At 42.5% G+C, this 17927-nt stretch overlaps 2 protein-coding genes across 3 annotated transcripts in view; both read left to right on the top strand.

Moving 5' to 3' along the window:
* Window positions 1-10777, top strand: part of immp2l (inner mitochondrial membrane peptidase subunit 2) — a 110106-nt gene extending 99329 nt beyond the window's left edge. The window contains exons 4-6 of one of the 2 annotated variants that reach the window (XM_088079576.1): window positions 157-222; window positions 5996-6098; window positions 10307-10777. In XM_088079576.1, coding sequence (XP_087935702.1) covers window positions 157-222; window positions 5996-6098; window positions 10307-10432 — 295 coding nt within the window. In that variant the 3' untranslated portion in view covers window positions 10433-10777. The remainder of the gene's footprint in view (window positions 1-156; window positions 223-5995; window positions 6099-10306) is intronic. The other variant, XM_088079577.1, reaches the window with a different exon arrangement.
* Window positions 10778-10916: 139 nt separating this feature from the next.
* The window catches only part of itga11b (integrin, alpha 11b), a 69601-nt gene continuing 62590 nt past the window's right edge, over window positions 10917-17927 (top strand). Inside the window, exon 1 of the mRNA XM_088079572.1 lies at window positions 10917-17306. The gene's annotated coding sequence lies outside the window, so the exon portion shown is untranslated. The remainder of the gene's footprint in view (window positions 17307-17927) is intronic.

Genomic DNA, 17927 nt, shown 5'->3' with positions numbered 1-17927 from the left:
TCAGACGAGTGATCGATCCTTCAGTCCGTCTTCTCAAACCAGATGTGACACTGACCAGAGCTGATCCCACGGCGCTGCATCACGCTCCCGTGACTTTTATTTGGCTGTTTTCCTGTTTGGCTTTTATGCTCATTGCTGTGTTAACTGTCCCCTCAGGTCCCCCAAAAACCCCCAGCAGAAGATCATCAAGCGGGTCATCGGCCTGGAGGGAGACTTCATCCGGTAGGATTCAGCTCCCCTCTGACTCACACTGACAGACACCGAGGGCTTTAATATCACTTTTATACGGCGGTAAAGTGAAGGCGTCGGCAGCTCGACGAGGAGCAGCAGCCTGTTAGTCAGAACAAACACAGCTGTCTCTCGTCTAATCGCATCCGTCTGCAGTCAGGAGGTTTCGCTCCATCACGCCGCTCTCTAATCAGATTAACTGGCATCACCTGGTGGCAAAACTAAATCAGTGCTCAGGTCCCACACACACGCACACACACACACACACACGTACACGCACACACACACACACACGCACACACACGCACACACACACACACACACACACACACACACACACACACACACACACACACACACACACACACACACACACACACAGAGGTAGAAACGTGATGGATGGGAACCGTATATTTACTGGACATTTCCAGGATTTTTTTTTAGGATTTTAGGACATTTCTAGACTTGCAGGAAGTTTTTAGGATATGAGGACATCTCTAGGATTTCAGGATGTTTCCAGGATTTTAGGTTATTTTGGGATTTTTTTTTTTAGGACTTTTCTAGGCTTTTAGGACATCTCTATTTAACTATAGGATTTGAGGGCGTTTCTAGGATTTTAGGAAGATTTCAGGATTTGTGGACATTTCTAAGATTTTAGGATGTTTCCAGGATTTTAGGCTATTTCAAAATATTACTTTAATTTTAGGACTTTTCAGGGCTTTTATCACATCTCTCAGATTTTTGGACAATTCTACAGGATTTGAGAGCGTTTCTCAGATCTTAGTACATTTCAAGGATTTCAGTACATTTCTCAGATTTTAGGACATTTCTAGTATTTTAGGACATCAGTGTCTCAGCTGTGTCCTCTGTCGGGGGTGTGGGGGATCCTCCTCTGGCTCTTTTTTTGATCAACAAGCTCTATGTTGATGCTGTTTTATGTCTCTGAAACCTTATGGAGACTAAAAGGACAAAAACTATTTACAGAGTGAAACACTTTATTTTTATTGTGAATTAGAAAATGCTTTGGGGGCCACCAGGGGCCCATTGGGGGGAGATTTGGGACACGGGCCGTAAGTTGAGCATCATTGCTGTATAGATTTGACTGGGTCTGCAGGGAGGGACTTCCAGCTTGTCAGATTGAAGCACAACACAGATTAGACACACAAACGTTAGAGTAATATTAGGTAGCAGGAATATTTCCCAGAGTCTCAAACTGAGACAAAAATAAAAGCAGATTAAAAACGAAACCACCATCACTGCCCTCTGTCCCGTCCTGCAGGATCGGTCAGCAACGACTGATAAGTGGGCGTAAATTTCTTCATAATTACGAGATGGGAACTCGTAATTATGAGATAAGGTGCCTATTTAGATATTTAGATTTGTGAACACAGTGTTTCTGTAATAAATGGTCTTGCACCATGAAAGGTAGTATTTCAGAGCTGAGTGTGTTTCTAAAAATGAATCTTTTTTCCCTCCCCCGGTGTGAGATCAGTGCGAGTGTTTTGAAGCCGACTTCACTGGAGGATTTTAACTCCTCAGACTTCATGTTGGCTTGAAATTGGTCCTGAATTGCATTTGAACAGGCATTAAGAACACATTAAGGTTAGGATGCAGAGAGCTATTTTTACTCTGTGTGTGTGTGTGTGTGTGTGTGTGTGTGTGTGTGTGTGTGTGTGTGTGTGTGTGTGTGCTGCTCTCAGTCCTGTTACACTGCGTTGTGGTGAGGAAATGAGCTCCACAGTTCAGATAATGAGACGCAGCAGGAGAACAGAGCGGCCGGGCTGCTGCCTCTGATACAACAACTTCTCCAAACTCACCGTCTGGTTTTTGGACAGGTACTTAAAAAAAAAACATTTCAGAGACAATCATTTCCCCTGTCTGTCTCTCCATCCAATTAACATTCAGTTTCTTTCAGACTCTGCAAAATTAAACTTTTTTCTCTTAAAGTAACATATAGCGACCAGGAAGACACTAAGAGCACAAATAAAATGCAAAAAGATACCAAAAAAAGCCCAAATACAGGAAGTGCCAAAAAACTCTGAAGATACAAAATGACCACAAAGAGATCCAGGACCACAAAAAGGCATAAAGACTACAAAGAGTCACAAATCAACTATAAAAAGATAGAATATGATCACAAAAAAACACAAAATGACCTCAAAGAGACACGAAGTGACCACAAAGAGACACGAAAAGATACAAAATGACCACAAAGAGACAAAAATTGACCTCAAGGAGACACAAAGTGACCACAAAGAGACACAAAATTGACCACGGTTAGACAAAGACACCGGTGTATCTCATTATTGCTTTGCTGTATATTATCAGATGAATGTAATTTCGGTCATGTGATCATAGGTCACAGGTCATTGGCTGTTGGTCTTTTTGTGCAAAGTTTCTGATCACTTTTCTGTGCATTTTACATCAGATTTAGTCAGACTTTGCTCTGTGTTGCACTCGTAAAGAGGACAAGGTCAAATTTCCTCTGAAGTCTCGGACTTCAAAATGGCCTTTTTCTCATTTATTCTGTAAGTGAGTCATCACTCATGAAGCTGCAGCGAGGGTCCTTTCTGACCCTCTGAAGGGGTGAAACTCCTCACACTGTGTTAACAGCCAGCTATTATTAATTCTATTGCACATATTACATATGTTTTCTATTTTGACACAAAACCAAATGTAGAGAACACAAACCGTCTGTGCGTCTGACTGCAGAGCATCAGCCGACAGGATAACACAGAGTTCACCTCAGGAAATGGTGATGATGCATTAGTAATAAAACTACTCATTCATTCTTTTGAATTCTTTGAATCCCCAATTTAAATGTCTCAATTTCACTTAATTTTCAGGATTAAAAGATGGATAATGTAAATAAACCTTACCACCAAAAAAAAATAAAAAAAAAAAAGGAGGGTTGTTGTTAAAAATTTTAGGCAAATATTTTATCTCAGAAATTGTTGCCTTTTTTTCTTTTGAATTATTTGGTGATTTGTTGTTTTAAAAAGTGTGGATTTTTATTTTCTTTTAAAAGTGTCGTTATAAAAAAATTAAAATTAAATTAAATTTATTTTTCTTCTAAAATATTTGACTTTTTTGGTTAAAACAGTTAAAACATTGGTCATTTTTTTTATTGCCGAGTGTTTGCATTTTTTTCCTTTTTTAAGTGGTGGATTTGACCATTTTTTAAATACATTTTTGATTTGTTGTTTTTTTTTGTGTGTGTGTGTTTTGTTGTTTTGTTTTTTTTAGAAAAATGCCCTCCAAAGCTGCAGGCCACTAGATTAAAATCTCCTTTAGGCCTCAGTTATTTTGATCCAGTAAACCTGCAGCAGCGTGGAGGAGGCTGACAGGAAGTGGCAGGGCATCAGATCCACGGAGGCGCGTTCACAGTATCATAACACGCCATCATCGTGTGATTCAGCCCGGCAGCTGTTTGCGTCGGGCGCCACCGTGCAAATTACAGGTCAGCGGCTGGGGAGGGGATGAATAATTAACTGGCTTGCGTTGGGCTCCCTGGCGGAGGCGGCGCTGACGACGCTGGCTGTCAGCCAGTGTTGTCTCACGCGGGCCACGCCGCCATAAATCACAGCTCGTGTTTTAATTCGTCTGACTGTCTGCCTGCCACGAAGACATCAGCCGCAGAGAGAGGACGCTTTTACAGATCCATCTCCAAACAGAGAGGCGCGGACCCCGCGTAAATCTGCCGCCGCCGCTGTCAGGCCGCAGGAAACTAAGTGGGAGCGTTAACCGAGAATCTGCCGTGAACTAATGCTGACTCATAAATAAAGTTTATTTGTCTGTTAAACCTGTAAACTGGTTCCCCTCCAGCAGGAGGCGGCCACTGGGACGCCGACAGATACGGAAAACTGTCACACCCGCTGCAGGAAAGGTTAAAATCTCAACGTTAACCCTTCACAACCCGGAGCGACATCACTTTTTTGTCCTGCCTCCAGACGCCGTTAACAATTACTCAAACCATTAAAGCCTGAGAAAGTTTCCTTTCAGAAACATGCGACAAAAGGCAATGAGCAACTTGCTCAGAAACTCACGAGAAATTTGTAGATTTAGAAAATTATTTTTAAAAGACACGGTGAAAATGTCTGAGGGGAAATGACCTGAAGAAAGTGCTAAAATAAAGGTTTTTTTTGTAGAATAACTAATATATAATCATTAGATTTATAAATACTTTTTTCATTGACATTTTTCCCTATTTTTTTTTTGTGTTTGTTTTTTGTTTTTCAAAATACATCAAACCAATTCTGTCAGGTTTTCAGAGGTTTGTGAAAGGCATCTGAACGCAGCACGAGAAAAAACAAAAGACAAGAAAACTGAAAGCAGTCCTGGTCTTAAAGGGTTAAATCAAAGGTGAAGCACAGCGGAGTCGGTCGCCGTTTTGTTCTGTGAAGATTTCACGGTTGTTTCTTGTTAAACGCGGCAGAGAATCGGTGTCACGCGGGCTCTGACCGATTTTATTCCTGCAGAAAAAAAAAAGGTCCAGCTTGTTTTTTTTTTGTGAGTCTGTAAATTCAGCTGCTGTGGCTGAATCAATATTTATGTATCCAAGGCCTCTGCGGTCAGCCGGACGCACACACACACACACACACACACACACACACACACATTAAGAATCACAGACGAATTTCCATTTAAAAAGTCACTGAGGCTATAACTCACCGTGTTCCCCCGCTAAAGGATAAATCAGGGCTGAACAGGCTCATAACGGTCCGCAGCGATGATGAAGGGCGTTGGACCTTCTCCTCATAAACATGGCGGCCTGACTGAAGCAGCTACAGCGAGAGACGAATGCCCCCTCCGCCCCTCCGCCTCCGCCCTGATTAGTCTAAACGCGTCCTCGGATCAGATCCTTGTTTGAGCGATAAGGCGGCGGCGGGAAGTGACGCCTCGGGGATGATTTAAAGGCTGACGATTAGCGATAATGAAATGAAGGCGATAATTGTCCCGCAGATCTGATCTACCGTCAGCGAGGACCTGAACCGCAAATTTCCCCCAAATCTCGATGTTATCAGACGTAATGAAGCAATTATTCAAGTTAGGATCTGTTTCTCACTTCAGTTTTCTCTTCCTCAGCTTCAGTGTTTTTTTGGGGTTTTTTTGCTGTACAAATGTCCTCCCTGACAGAGCTGCGGGTGTGTTTTTAAAGAGGACGCCACGCTGGGACCGGACACTTCTGCAAAATATATGTTTCTGGGATTTTAGGACAAGTCTCAGACTTCAAGGACATTTCAAGGATTTCAGAGTTTTTGTATGATTTTAGGAAAATTCTGACATTTTAGTACGTCTACAGTTTTTTGGGATGTTGTTAGGGTTTTAGGACGTTTCTCAAATTTTAGGACATTTTGTGGATTTCTAGGATGTTGTTAAGATTTTAGAATGTTTCTATGATTTTAGGATTTCCAGGATGGTTTTGACATTTCTCAGTTTTTAGGACATCAGTGTCTCAGCTGTGTCCTCTGTCGGGGGTGTGGGGGATCCTCCTCTGGCTCTTTTTTGGATCAACAAGCTCTATTATATAAAGTGAAGTATCAGTGATGTAAACAGTCTTTCAGCTCTTTGGTGATTTTGTGAATTCAGCATTCAGTGAGCTGAGTGACGTATTCGTGTTTGGATGCTAACGGCACAAAAAAGAAATCCAGCATTTTAAATCAGAAACTCTGCTGTTTTAACATCGTTAGATTTCAGCCTGCAGGTTTCTTTCTCGCCAAAGCCAGATTAAAACCCTAATCTTATTTTTTATTTCTCTTCTCTTCAGGACTCTGGGCTACAAGAACCGATACGTTCGAGTCCCTGACGGTCACTTCTGGATCGAGGGGGATCATCACGGACACAGTCTGGACAGCAACAGCTTCGGACCGGTATGATCTGAACCCTCTGCTGCAACAATCAGACCTTTCACACTGTACCGCCCGTAAGCTTTATTCCCCCCACGCCGCTGAGGCCGAAGGCGTTATGTTTAGTGGGGTTGTCCGTCCATACCAAGGTACAGTAGATACCAGAAACATCCTAAAATCCCTGAAATGTCCTTAAATCCTACAAAAGTCATAAAATCTGAGAAATATCCTAAAATTCGGGAAATGTCCTGAAATCCGAGAAACATCCCAAAATCCCAAATCATGTAATGGGCTGCTGCATATGACCCCCCTGGCCAAGCTACGGTTAAGTATGAAAATAATATTGCAATATTAATTTAAAGCCGTGTTGCCCAGCTGTATTTCAGAGGTTTGGACCCTCATTTTCCCATTTTTACTCAAACATCTGATTCGTTCTGCATGTTGGCAGAGAAGAAACGTTCCCCAGGTGGTGTAAATGTTGGGTCTCGTTTCGTACTGCGCTTTAAATTTGGACTGAAGAGTGCTGTCAGCTTCCATCCCTCCGAACAGACATCACCGTCACGCACTTCACAAAGTCACATTATCTCTAGTTTCTCTCGCTGAAAACCTGAAAACTGCGGCGGCATCTCTCCGGGCCTCCGCGCCGCTGTGTTTTCTTTAAATGGGAGAAAACGTCATGTCACACTACGTCCTCACATCTGACAGTTTAATGTCTCCGCCAGATATTCATACCAGGAGGAACATGACTAAAAGCGCTAAATCAATGGGGTATATTCAGGACATATCCCCCATCCGGCGAGGAGGTCTCATTTGAATAATATATTCTTTGTGAATGTGGCCCGCGGTGTTCGCTGCCACCCACCACGCAGTCGCTTCACTCAGAAACACATCAGCTCCCACAGACGATGCTCTCAGCCTGTGGGTCGATCACACCAAAACAAACACCCACATCTCTGTGGACGGCATGTAGTGGGACTCTGTGCGGAGTTTTGCTTTTTCACTTTTCACAAAGTTTTTGTAGTTGAAATGGGAAAAAAAAACTTTGAAAACTATGTGAAATGGCGAAAAACTCAGTGAGCATTACAGATTTCATGTCAGTCGATTTCATGCAGTGGGAGGTATGGCCTATTAAAGCATTAAAAGATGCAATAAATTAGATTTTTACTGAGCCCAAAGCATGAAATGACCACAATACATCTGCAGGGGGGTGATGGAGGCCGCTGATCAATACAATGAGTCAGCCAGCTGCTGAGATTTCTGCTTCTCAGAGCGCCGTACTCATCCTCGTGGACGTGAACGCAGGAAAGGAACTGATGGACCGAAGAAAGTGCTGAAGAGGAAAAACTAGGATGAACAGAGGAACTAGACAAGCTAAAAGCTGATCAGAAAAGGGACCAGATATCCAATGAACCAGTGAGAGAAAACTGACAAAGAACTGTACTGTGGAGGATTTCAACAAATCAAAGAAAACTGAGGAACCGAAGGCCGAAAGAAGAGATATCTGAGCAAAATAACCACAACGGGAAGCAGCGAACCACTTTTCCACCAACACAGAACAGATTCAGGTTCTGTGGCAGCTCGTCTTTGACCATAGGCGAGGGTCAGAACATAGGTGCAGTAGTGAAATGTAATTAAGTACATTTACTCAAGTACTGTTATTCAGTAAAAATTAAAGGCTCTTGTAGTGTACTTGAGTATTTTCATTTTATGCCATTTTATACTTTCACTGCTCTATATCTCAGAGGCAAATATTGTACTCTTTACTCCGCTACATTTATTTGACAGCTTTAGTTACTAGTTACTTTTAAAATTAAGACATTTGTTTGTTTTGCGTTTAAAAAAACAAATGATCTGGTTTGTTGCGAGAAACATGGCTTTTAAATGTACTGACATCTCATTAAAAAATATTTGGCTATGTTTACAGAAAAACGTCTGCTAAATGTTGCGACTTCTCATTGAAAATACCTGGTTTTCTTTATAGAAAAGTACTTGTAAATGTCCTGACGTCTTGTTAAAAATACCTGGTTCTGTTGACAAAAAGAGTCCGATAAATGTCTGGACATCTCATCAAAAACAACTAGTTCTGTTGACAGAAAAAGTTTGCTTAAAACAGACGTCATGTTATAAATACCTGACTTAATTGCCAGAAAAACATCTGCAAAATGTCCCGAAGGCCTGCTAAAAATACCTGAATTTGTTATCGGACAAAGTCTGCGAAATGATCTAACGTCTTGTTAAAAATATTTGATTTTGTTTACCAAAAAAGTCTGCTAAATGTTGTGATGTCTCAGTAATAATACTTGGTTTTGTTGACAGAAAAAGTCTGCTAAATGTCCCGACGTCTTGTTAAAAATACCCGATTGAAATACCGAGTACTTTAGTTTTCATACTTTGAAAAACCCCGAGTTTGGCAATGGCTGAAAGAAGTCCCAGAATAAACCAAGAAACCAGAAAAGGAACACTAGAAAGAAAGAAGGAAGCGAGAAACTTTACTGGTGAACGACAGAAGGTTTCCTGAGAAACAGATGTGCGTCAGTTAAAAAGGAACCGTAGAACCAAGAACCACGAGAAAGAACCTGATGGGACTCGTATTATTTTTCTCGAGATGAAAAGAAATGAAATGTCAGCTGACCTGGACAGCTTTTAGATCTGATTCTTGAGCTGGTTTCATAATTTGAGGTTAGTTGTCTGAAATGTTCATAATAAAAACAAAGATTAAATAATTTTTTCAATATCTCGCTGCCTGCCCGAGCAGATAACAGCCCGCCGCCCCGCTCCTCAGATGAATATTAATCGGCTGCTTCATTACTTGATGTTATTAAACTGGATCTTGACCTGTGGTTGTTGTGGGGGGGTGGGGGATCGCTCAGACTGCAGCCGGCGGGACGCTCCCGAAGTCAAATCCAACTGATCCGTCTGCGTCTGGCCTCGCGTCCGCCCGTGAGCCGCAGCACGCCGGCCGTCTGAAGGTTACTATGAAGACGGAGATGAACGCGGCGCTTTTTTAATATAGACGCCAGCTTTTCAGAGATAACAGACGTCATTAAAAAGTATTTGACATTTGCCGGCGTGTGTGTGTGTGTGTGTGTGTGTGTGCGACTTCATGCAAAGCAGCTCTAATTGATGCGGCGAGCAAGATGTCAGACAACCAGATCTTCAGCTGTCAGCTTGCCAGTTTTAATTATCTCTGCTGTTGATGTCTAGAAGACTGTGGACCCGAGTGTGAGCGTAAATCAAACGGTCTTAAATCCTCTCCAACCAGCTTTTTCTCCGCACACGGTGACGCTCCTCATTTATATGGCTTCGATGAAATCATTGAGAGCAGATGTGATGACCGTTTAAAAACACTCATTTTACAAGTTTACGTGTTTGTGCAAGAACTAAAAGTCACTCAGAGAGCACATGAATCGGCCGAAGCTGCCACCGACATCCATGGCGTTGTCATGTTTGTACGTCCCTTTATTGCGGAAGCGATATCTCAAGAAGACCTGGAGGGAATTTCTTCAAATGTGGCACAAACATCCAGTTGGAGTCAACGATGAAACCAATAGACTTTGGTGGTCGAAGGTCAAAGAGACCGTACGCGGGTTTCCATCACAGATTTGTGCAAAACTTAAGGGATATTTTTCGAAATGTTGATATAACACAAATGCATTTGAAGAACACCTTAAAGAACAACACTTTTAGTACCTTTCTAGGATTTCAAGATGTTTCACGGAATTTTAGGACAATTCTTGGATTTTAGGACATTTTTTGGATTTTGGGATGTTTCTTGGATTTGTGGGGGATCCTTCACTGGCACTTTTTGATCAGCTCTATTTTGATGCTGTTTTATGAACTCTGGTATCTGGTACACTAAAAGTACAGAAACTATTCACAGTGTCAATCACTTTATTTTTGCTTTATTGTGAATACGAAATTGGTTGGGGGGCCATCGGAGTATCACTGTTCTGTATGCTTTATCCAGAGCAAGTAGATACTCAAACGTGCTGGTATTTTATCTACAACCAAAGTGTGAATAAACACCGTGCCTGCGAAGCGCTCTCAAGCTCTCTCAGCTGGGCGCTTCCTGATGAGCGCCCAAATAACGCTCTGGTGGACCTGAGATCTGATGGACATTAGGCTGAAGATGATGGTCAACATAACGTTCTTCATCGCTACGTCGTGTTATTTTTTCATATCAAGAGGCCTCGTTTTATGCTGGGTTTTTTTCTGTATGTTGTTTTTCCCAGGTGTCAGTGGGGCTGCTCCACGGTCGGGCCTCACACATCATCTGGCCGCCAAATCGTTGGCAGCGAATCACGCCGTCTCTGCCCCCAAACCGAGGGCCACTGGACTCCGAGGAAGACGAGGAATGAAGTCCCACAGACACTCAGATTTTAACAGCTTGTAAACATCATCTGAAGACAAACGAGGCGTCCGTCAGCGTTCTGAGGGACGGAGCTGTACGCCGGCGTACGAGTCAAAACACTGTTTTCTGTTCCAAAATGTCAGATCCAGGAGGAAGCCGCCGCCGCCGCTGCTGAGTGAGTCATGAGATCGTTCTGTAAACTCACCGTCCACGGGTTCTCTGTTCTGTTCCTTCTGACTCATCCAGTTACCAAAAACACAGAACAGTTCTCTCCTTAAAGAAAAACCTTCAACCTTTTGTGTGTTCGTGTCTGAAGATCCTACACTCTTAGAAATAAAGGTGCTTACTAGAACCTTCTTCTGCATCTTCCTGTAAAAGAACCCTTCTTGGTTCTTTGTAGAAACTTTTATTACAGATCCAGCTGCTTCTGTCGGTGTGTTTCCTGTCGCTTCTGCCTCGGTGTTTGTGTCCTCTGCGGTTCACTCGAGGACAACAGGATTCAGTTATTCTGGGATACGATGGCAGAAAACACAGTGTGTGTCATTATCTCTCAATCTGTTTTCCCTGAGCTTCTGTTTGTGTTGCCGGTGTGGTCACCTCCGAGCAGAGAGCCGCCGCCGCCACCGCGCCGCCGCCACCGGTTCACACAGATCCTGTGAATGCTCCCGTCTTTATTCAGCGCTCTGAGAGGAGAAATGAGCATCTCGCCGCCCGCATCAACCAGGTTATCTCAAGTCTTAATTAGAGAGAAACCGCAAAGACAAACAGCCGGCTGACTTCTGCCCGCCTCTCAAACAGCTCAGCAGCTCCGTCTTTGAGGAGCCGCATCGCTGATTTGCATAAATCAAATCGAGGGAGCACTTGTGGTAAATTCAGCCAAATAGAGCTGTGAGTTGTGGCTGTTTATTCTGCGACTCTAACAGCTGTGTCACGCCGTAATGGGACCTCGGGAAGCACAAGTGGGGCTTAATGCAGGTGTGCTCAACCCTCCCTCTGAGGCGACGCACGGCCGCGAGCGAGCATCTGCAAAATTAACTCACTCCAGTGTGACATGTCTGAGCCGACTGAATCTGATATTTAGGGTTTATGTTTGAGGTTAATAAAGTGCAACCGCGGAGCAACATGGCTGCTTGTGTGTTTAAATTAAAACCAGAGCGGTCCAGGCTGGGTAATAAAGCTCCTGTTAGCTCATCTCAGGGCGCTTTACATCCTGCTTTTACCTTATTTACCGAGAGCTGCAGACACTCATCAGTGTGTGTGTGTGTGTGTGTGTGTGTGTGTGTGTGTGTGTGTGTGTGTGTGTGTGTGTGTGTGTGTGTGTGTGTGTGTGTGTGTGTGTGCCCCCGTCCAAATTTCTGCTCTGTTTCCGTGCCAACAAACGCTGCCGGCTGTAGCTGCTAGGATACTGGCGTTGCCGTGGTGAGATTCGGCCTCGTTTAGACGCTCCTCGTTTGGAGCGTCCTCATCAGCGCGCAGACTCTGAGTCCTGCTGCACACGTGTTGTTTTGTTGTTGTTGCATTTAATCTAATGCTTTTCATTTCTTTATTGCTTCCATTTCGTACAAATTTGTGAATTATTGCTCGCTTTAATTTTACCCACATCAGTCCTAATCATAAATGTCAAATATTCATTAATTTTCAGAATTTTAACCTTTTAAATACCAGGTTTTTGTCATGATGCCACTATGATTTTAGATGAAAAAAAAACAAAATAATTTTCAACATGCTTCATGCAAAGTAGATTTTTGTTGACTGCAGTCTCGGATGTACGTCAATGATTAGCTGCTACATTGATTGTGACAGTGCACCTAGTTAAAATAGTAAAAAGCCCAAAATTAAAAAATTAAAACAATGCATGTTTTTAAGTTTGTATACAATAACAACGCCATCGGTTCTGTCTGAGCGTGCTCTCATAGGACGCCATCCGGCTGCGTTCTGGTTTGACGCGGACGGTGGCTTTTGCTGTCACACTTACACCCGGAAAGCACTGACACACAGCGTTCTGTTCGATGATTTCGGGCTGGATTTCAGCCAGTCATTACAGACAATAAGAGAGAAAAACAATGCGGCCAGTTCTGTCCGGCCGCGTTCTCACCTGACACCGTCCAGCAGCGTTTCATGCAGATGTTAAAGGTGGCTTTTGGCGTCATGATCTTGTGCCGAAAGCAAAGCGGCGATATTTGGTGAGACCGGGCTGTCGCATCACACTTACGATACTCAGACTAACTGTTCACTGCGATATAATAACGCTGCTTTCATGTGCTCCTCAGAAATATCGTATTTACTGACTGCACAACCGGGGTGTATGATATTTAAGGAGCATGTGAAGGCAACATAACAACTAATTTTAATTCCATGTTTTTCTCTCTACGGATCCGTGTACAAAATGATCATTCTCAAAGTGTTATCATATGAATGTTTTTTGTTGGGTTTTTTTAATGCAAAGGAGAGACTTTTCCTTTATTATTCGTGCCATTCTCGTCTAAATGTGGCCTTAGACTTGTTGTCTCACTGCGCCCGTTTGGTGCGTTAAATCTCAACGAAGATTTTTTTATTTCTGTCAGAGCAATAAATCCAGAGAAAATGGGATCATAAATTCAACCACATGTCAAAAGGACATTCATTCTCAAGGACAGTCCACCTGTTTCTGATTGTCTCACTGCTGCCAGTTTACTGATGCTTCGTCTCGGGTAAATCAGTATTAAACTGACAGCCCTCTCCGGCCCCATTAGTCCAAAGATTCCTCCAAAACAACATGAGATGTTCGCTGCCTGTGTGTCCGTGAATCAAATTTAGCCTCGTGTCAGTGTCATGTGGTCATGCATTTTACAGGAGCGTGTCCCATCACTGCCCTGCACCGGGTTTTTCTGATCCCTAATGAAATCTCGGAGCCGTCTCTAACTGCTCCATGGCTCATTTGACTGTTTGATTGCTCCTCTCGCAATCTTGACCAGTTTGAAATACAATTATGTTAATCGGCGCTCGGTGCAGGGTCAGTGCTGCACTCTGGGTCTTCACCTCGCCGCGAGAATCACGTCACGGGGATGAAGGTGTGTCCTGCGGCCCTGTAATAGATGTTAAACAGTAACTTGACTCCGTGTCTCCGTGGTGACACTGCTGGTTGCCTGGAGGCTTCGGTTGATGAATGAGACATTTTGGAAACATTTTGGTGCTACTTTATTCGGCTTCATGGGGAAATTCTGGGCCTATTTGTATGCCTCCGTGCAAGTCAGGGCCGATGTGAGACCCGTGATTAGATTTTTATGGTCAAAAGTCAGAGGTCAAAATCACTGTGATCTTGTCAAACTCATTCTTGTGAACGTGATATTTCCTCTGAAGATTTTTTTTTTTTTTTTTTTAAGAATGAACTGATCAGATTTTGGTGGTCAGTGGTCCAGGTCACAGTGACTTTGCATCCATCTCATTCTTGTGAACGCAATATCTCGAGATGAGCTTGAGGGAATTTCCTTAAATTTGGACTCAAGAATGAACTGATTGTAGTCAAAGGTCAAGGTCGCGGAAACCTCATAAAACATGACTGTGCCCATAACTGCAAAATTCATGCCCTCAAATTTCATACAGACGTCTTCTGTCCATCACTCGGCGTCGTATCTCAGGGACAGACGGACACTGATGTGTACACTGAGCTGACTGTAGAGAGCTTCAGTGTGTGAAGCGTCCATGTTTTCACATGTAATTCTAGTTATTTCATTACCGTGCTTTGACTTTTCTCTTTTGCAAGTAAATGTATAAGTAATTATGCATTTGGTTCTGGTGGACACTTCACATCCCTGAGTGTGATATCGGATGAAAAGCTCTTTGCAGTGACTCATTAGTTCGGTGTCGGGGTGAGGCCGACACGCTGCATGTGTTCAAACGCCCGGATTAGATTAACTCGGCGAGCGAGCTGCTGGCGACCTTTCCATGCTCTGAAGGGTTACTCAGCTTTTTTAATTGCAGTGCTGTGTCATTACCTTCTTAATGATAACAATAATTGCTTTGCACTTACGAAATGCGTTAAAACAAAAGCGACTTAACAAACCATCAGCGACAATAAAGAGAAGATTTCCACTGTTTACTAATTAAAGCCTATTATTCAGGCTGACGCAGCAGATTTCAGCCGACGCTTAAATTACCGAAACCTCTGCAGCGAGATTAGAACAATAAGTTATCACAAAGTTTTTGTTTAGTTCTTAACGATTCTGTAATTGTGTTTTCTCCGGGAGGTTTAAAAGAACCTGACTGGAAATTATTTAAAAAGTTTAATTTTTAATTTTTTTTTTTCACTTCAGCCTGCCTCGTCTTTTTCTGCTTCAGCCAGAGATTTTTCATTTTTCCTCGAGTGTTTTCGAGCAGCGCTCGCAGAGGGAGAGTAAACACGGTGGACTCGGCTATGAGTTTGTGAGACAGAAAAGCAAACACAAAGTTTTAGTGGTGTCGTTGAGTCGTGTCCCTGATGCACAACGCTGTATTTGCTTTACAGATTTTTGCATTCATAAACATAAAAAGTCTTCATAAAATATAACAGTTTATACAACAACAGCTGCCAGCTATTGTGATAAACATTTAAGTCTTTTCAATTATGTTTTTCTATCATTGTTGGGGGGGGGTGGGATTTATCAAAAGAAAATTGTTTGAAATAACCAAAAAGTTTTAACCAACAACTTTCAAGGACAAAATCTGCAAAACAATGTAAATGAAAAAACTCTCCAAAAATAGCCAAATATTTTATACATTAAATAGTGTTAAAAACTTTCCAAAAAATACAAAAAAAAATATTAAAAGTTTACCCAAAAAAAAGGCAAAGTTAAAAAAATTCACCAAAACTTAAAAAACAATTAAAAGGAAAGAAAATTCACCAATTTTTAAAAGAAAAACATGCCTTTGAAACCCACAGGGCCCAGTGATTGGCGATTTTTTCTTGTTCCTCCAGAGGTCTGGGCCCCCACTGTCCTCAAATCCTGGACACGGCCTTGGTCGTAGTAGATGGGGACCGCCAAACGGGCGCCGGCTGCTACAGCCGAGTTAAGGGGCAGGTTGAAAGGTTCCCACAGCAGCAGCAGGCCTGATGTAACCGAGCGTATTCGGGTGATTAGAGCGCTGCGTTGTCTCTCCGTGAGCTTCCGGCGGTTTCTAAGCTGCTATACGTGCAGCTTTGATACGTTTCATCCCTGTGAGCTCCTCAGACAGCAGCGTGGCCAATTCTTTTCTCTCCAGCGGAGCGGCACATTATGCTCCGACAATGAAAAAAATATTGGTTTAGAGAGATAACAACTGATGAGCTCCTCTTGAATAATTTGAAAATGGTGTTGAAAACTGAAATATTTAAAACGAGTTCTGTGATAAAGTCCCCCCCCCCGGCTGTGACAGAAATGAAAGTTCATTATCTCCAGATGTCACCGTCTGGTTAGATAAAGCAAATGAAAGAGAGTAAAAATTGCCCCTTATTGGACTTTAAAGCCTCTAGTAATAACATTAAAGTGCCAGTATTACCATCCATGTTGAATTAGGGTTCAGAGATCTGTATCTGCGCACACTCGCCTTGAATAAATCCCCTCTAATTACATAAAGTCTTCTCACACAGCCTTCATAAGATGTAAGCCATAATATAATATTGCAGGGAGATAATGAAATACACATCTTTGCTTTGTAATTAAATATATCATAACTGACACGTTAATGTGTGCATCCCTGGGATTTGTTGCCTGAATGTGACACCTGACATTTACAGGTGACAGTGACGTTTCCAGCGTTTCCTCCGTACGAAAGAAAGAAAATTTGCCAAAAAATTTAATGAAAAAAAATCATTAAAAAGTTTTAAAGAAAAATATATCACCAAAAGTATTTAGTAAAATCACCAAAAACTGAATTGAAAAAATTTTAAAAGAAAAAAAAAGATAAAAATGAGATGTCATATTGACCATTGAGGAAAATGTGACTGACTTTTCCCTGTTTATTAATAATTTCACACTTCAATGATGCAGCAGCTCCAACCTGTTAATGTGTGAAGCATTTTCACAGATTGTTCCAGTCTTTCCAAACTTTAAATATTATTTTTATTTTTATTTTTACTCGCTGTATTTCATCAGATAATGTTACACTAATTTCAGTCTTGATGAAATAATGACTGCCTGTTTCATTACACAATTAGAGGATAAAATGTCTCTAAATTGCTGATAATATATGTGCAATCTTTCAATTTTTCACGCGTATCTGGAATTTGAGAAAGTCTTTTAAGAACATGTCTGCATGTCTGTGATCAGTGAGATTAGCCGGCCTCGGCTCGATCACAAGCAGCTCTAAAGTTTATTCAAACTTTCCTGAAGAGTTGGTTTAGCTGAAGTCATTGCAGTAAAACTGCTGACGGCGCCAGGAACTAGAGAGCAGCACATTTCTGTCTGAACCAGAGTACAAAGTGGTATCCAATTTTTTAGTGTAAAACCAAAGATGTATATGAAGATTTAGATTTTTTAAAAGATTTTCTATATATACAGTCTGTTTGTGAAACGACCCCAACCCAACACACTTAATGTAACCTTCACAGAAGTGTGTGTGTGTGTGTGTGTATACATATACATATCCATATACATTACGACAAAATAAAAATATTTCTGTTAAATTTGTGAAGAAATGTCGTACTGTGTCCGTTTACTTTGACTGAAATCAGTAAAAACTCGGTCTCTGTCTGCAGAGGGAGACTGTGTGTTGTTTGTCCCCAGGCCTCCGAGTGTCCTCAGGGCCCCGGGTCCCTCAGAGATTCACGAAGTGTCATGTCTGCAAGGTGAGGCGACGGCGGACGAGCCTCGCTCACAGATGCAGGTCAGCGGCAGCTCGTCCTCTGGGAGGAATCCTCCGTCTTCATTATGGACACCGTCTGGCAGGTGAGACACACACACACACACACACACACACACACACACACACACACACACACACAGAGGAAGTTTAGCCCAGGGCCCCTCAGCTGAGCCCTTTGGAGGATGAGGAGTGATGAGGAAGAGGAGTGGAGCAGGAGGTGGCAGAGGCAACAGCACACATGACGGAGGAGTTCAATAACAGGAAGCTCTTTGTAAGATTTGTTAGCCGAAAAACATGTTTCACCGTCACGACCCCGAGGCCCGACCTGCACGAGGAGCTGAGAGCAGCAGAATCCTCCTCGTCCGAAAATTCATTTCTATCGACTTCTATCGACCTGTTAGAGGATCAGACGGATGTGATGCTGCTGTTTTGGCGTCTCCGTGGAGCTCCTCCTGCTCTCATGTTTTACTGGTTTTAATTTAGTTTGAGTTTGATGTTGGCTTTTATTGGCTCTTCAGGAAGGAGCCGCTCCACGGAGCCACAGGACGGGTATTTACACGAGTACCTGACATCTTTATACACCGTCACCGTACTATTACCACTGTGTGCACAAGGAAAAGTCCTGCATTCAAAGTTTTACTGGTGCAAAAGTATTATCATTAAAGTACTCCTACATACTACCATTAAACTACTACCGTTGTTCC

The sequence above is a fragment of the Plectropomus leopardus genome, chromosome 7, assembly GCF_026936395.1.
Source record: "Plectropomus leopardus strain MGB_pleo_1.0 chromosome 7, ASM2693639v1, whole genome shotgun sequence".
Classification (NCBI taxonomy): domain Eukaryota; kingdom Metazoa; phylum Chordata; class Actinopteri; order Perciformes; family Serranidae; genus Plectropomus; species Plectropomus leopardus.
Note: the sequence above shows the minus strand (reverse complement) of the source record. Positions and strands in the feature narration are given on the sequence as shown.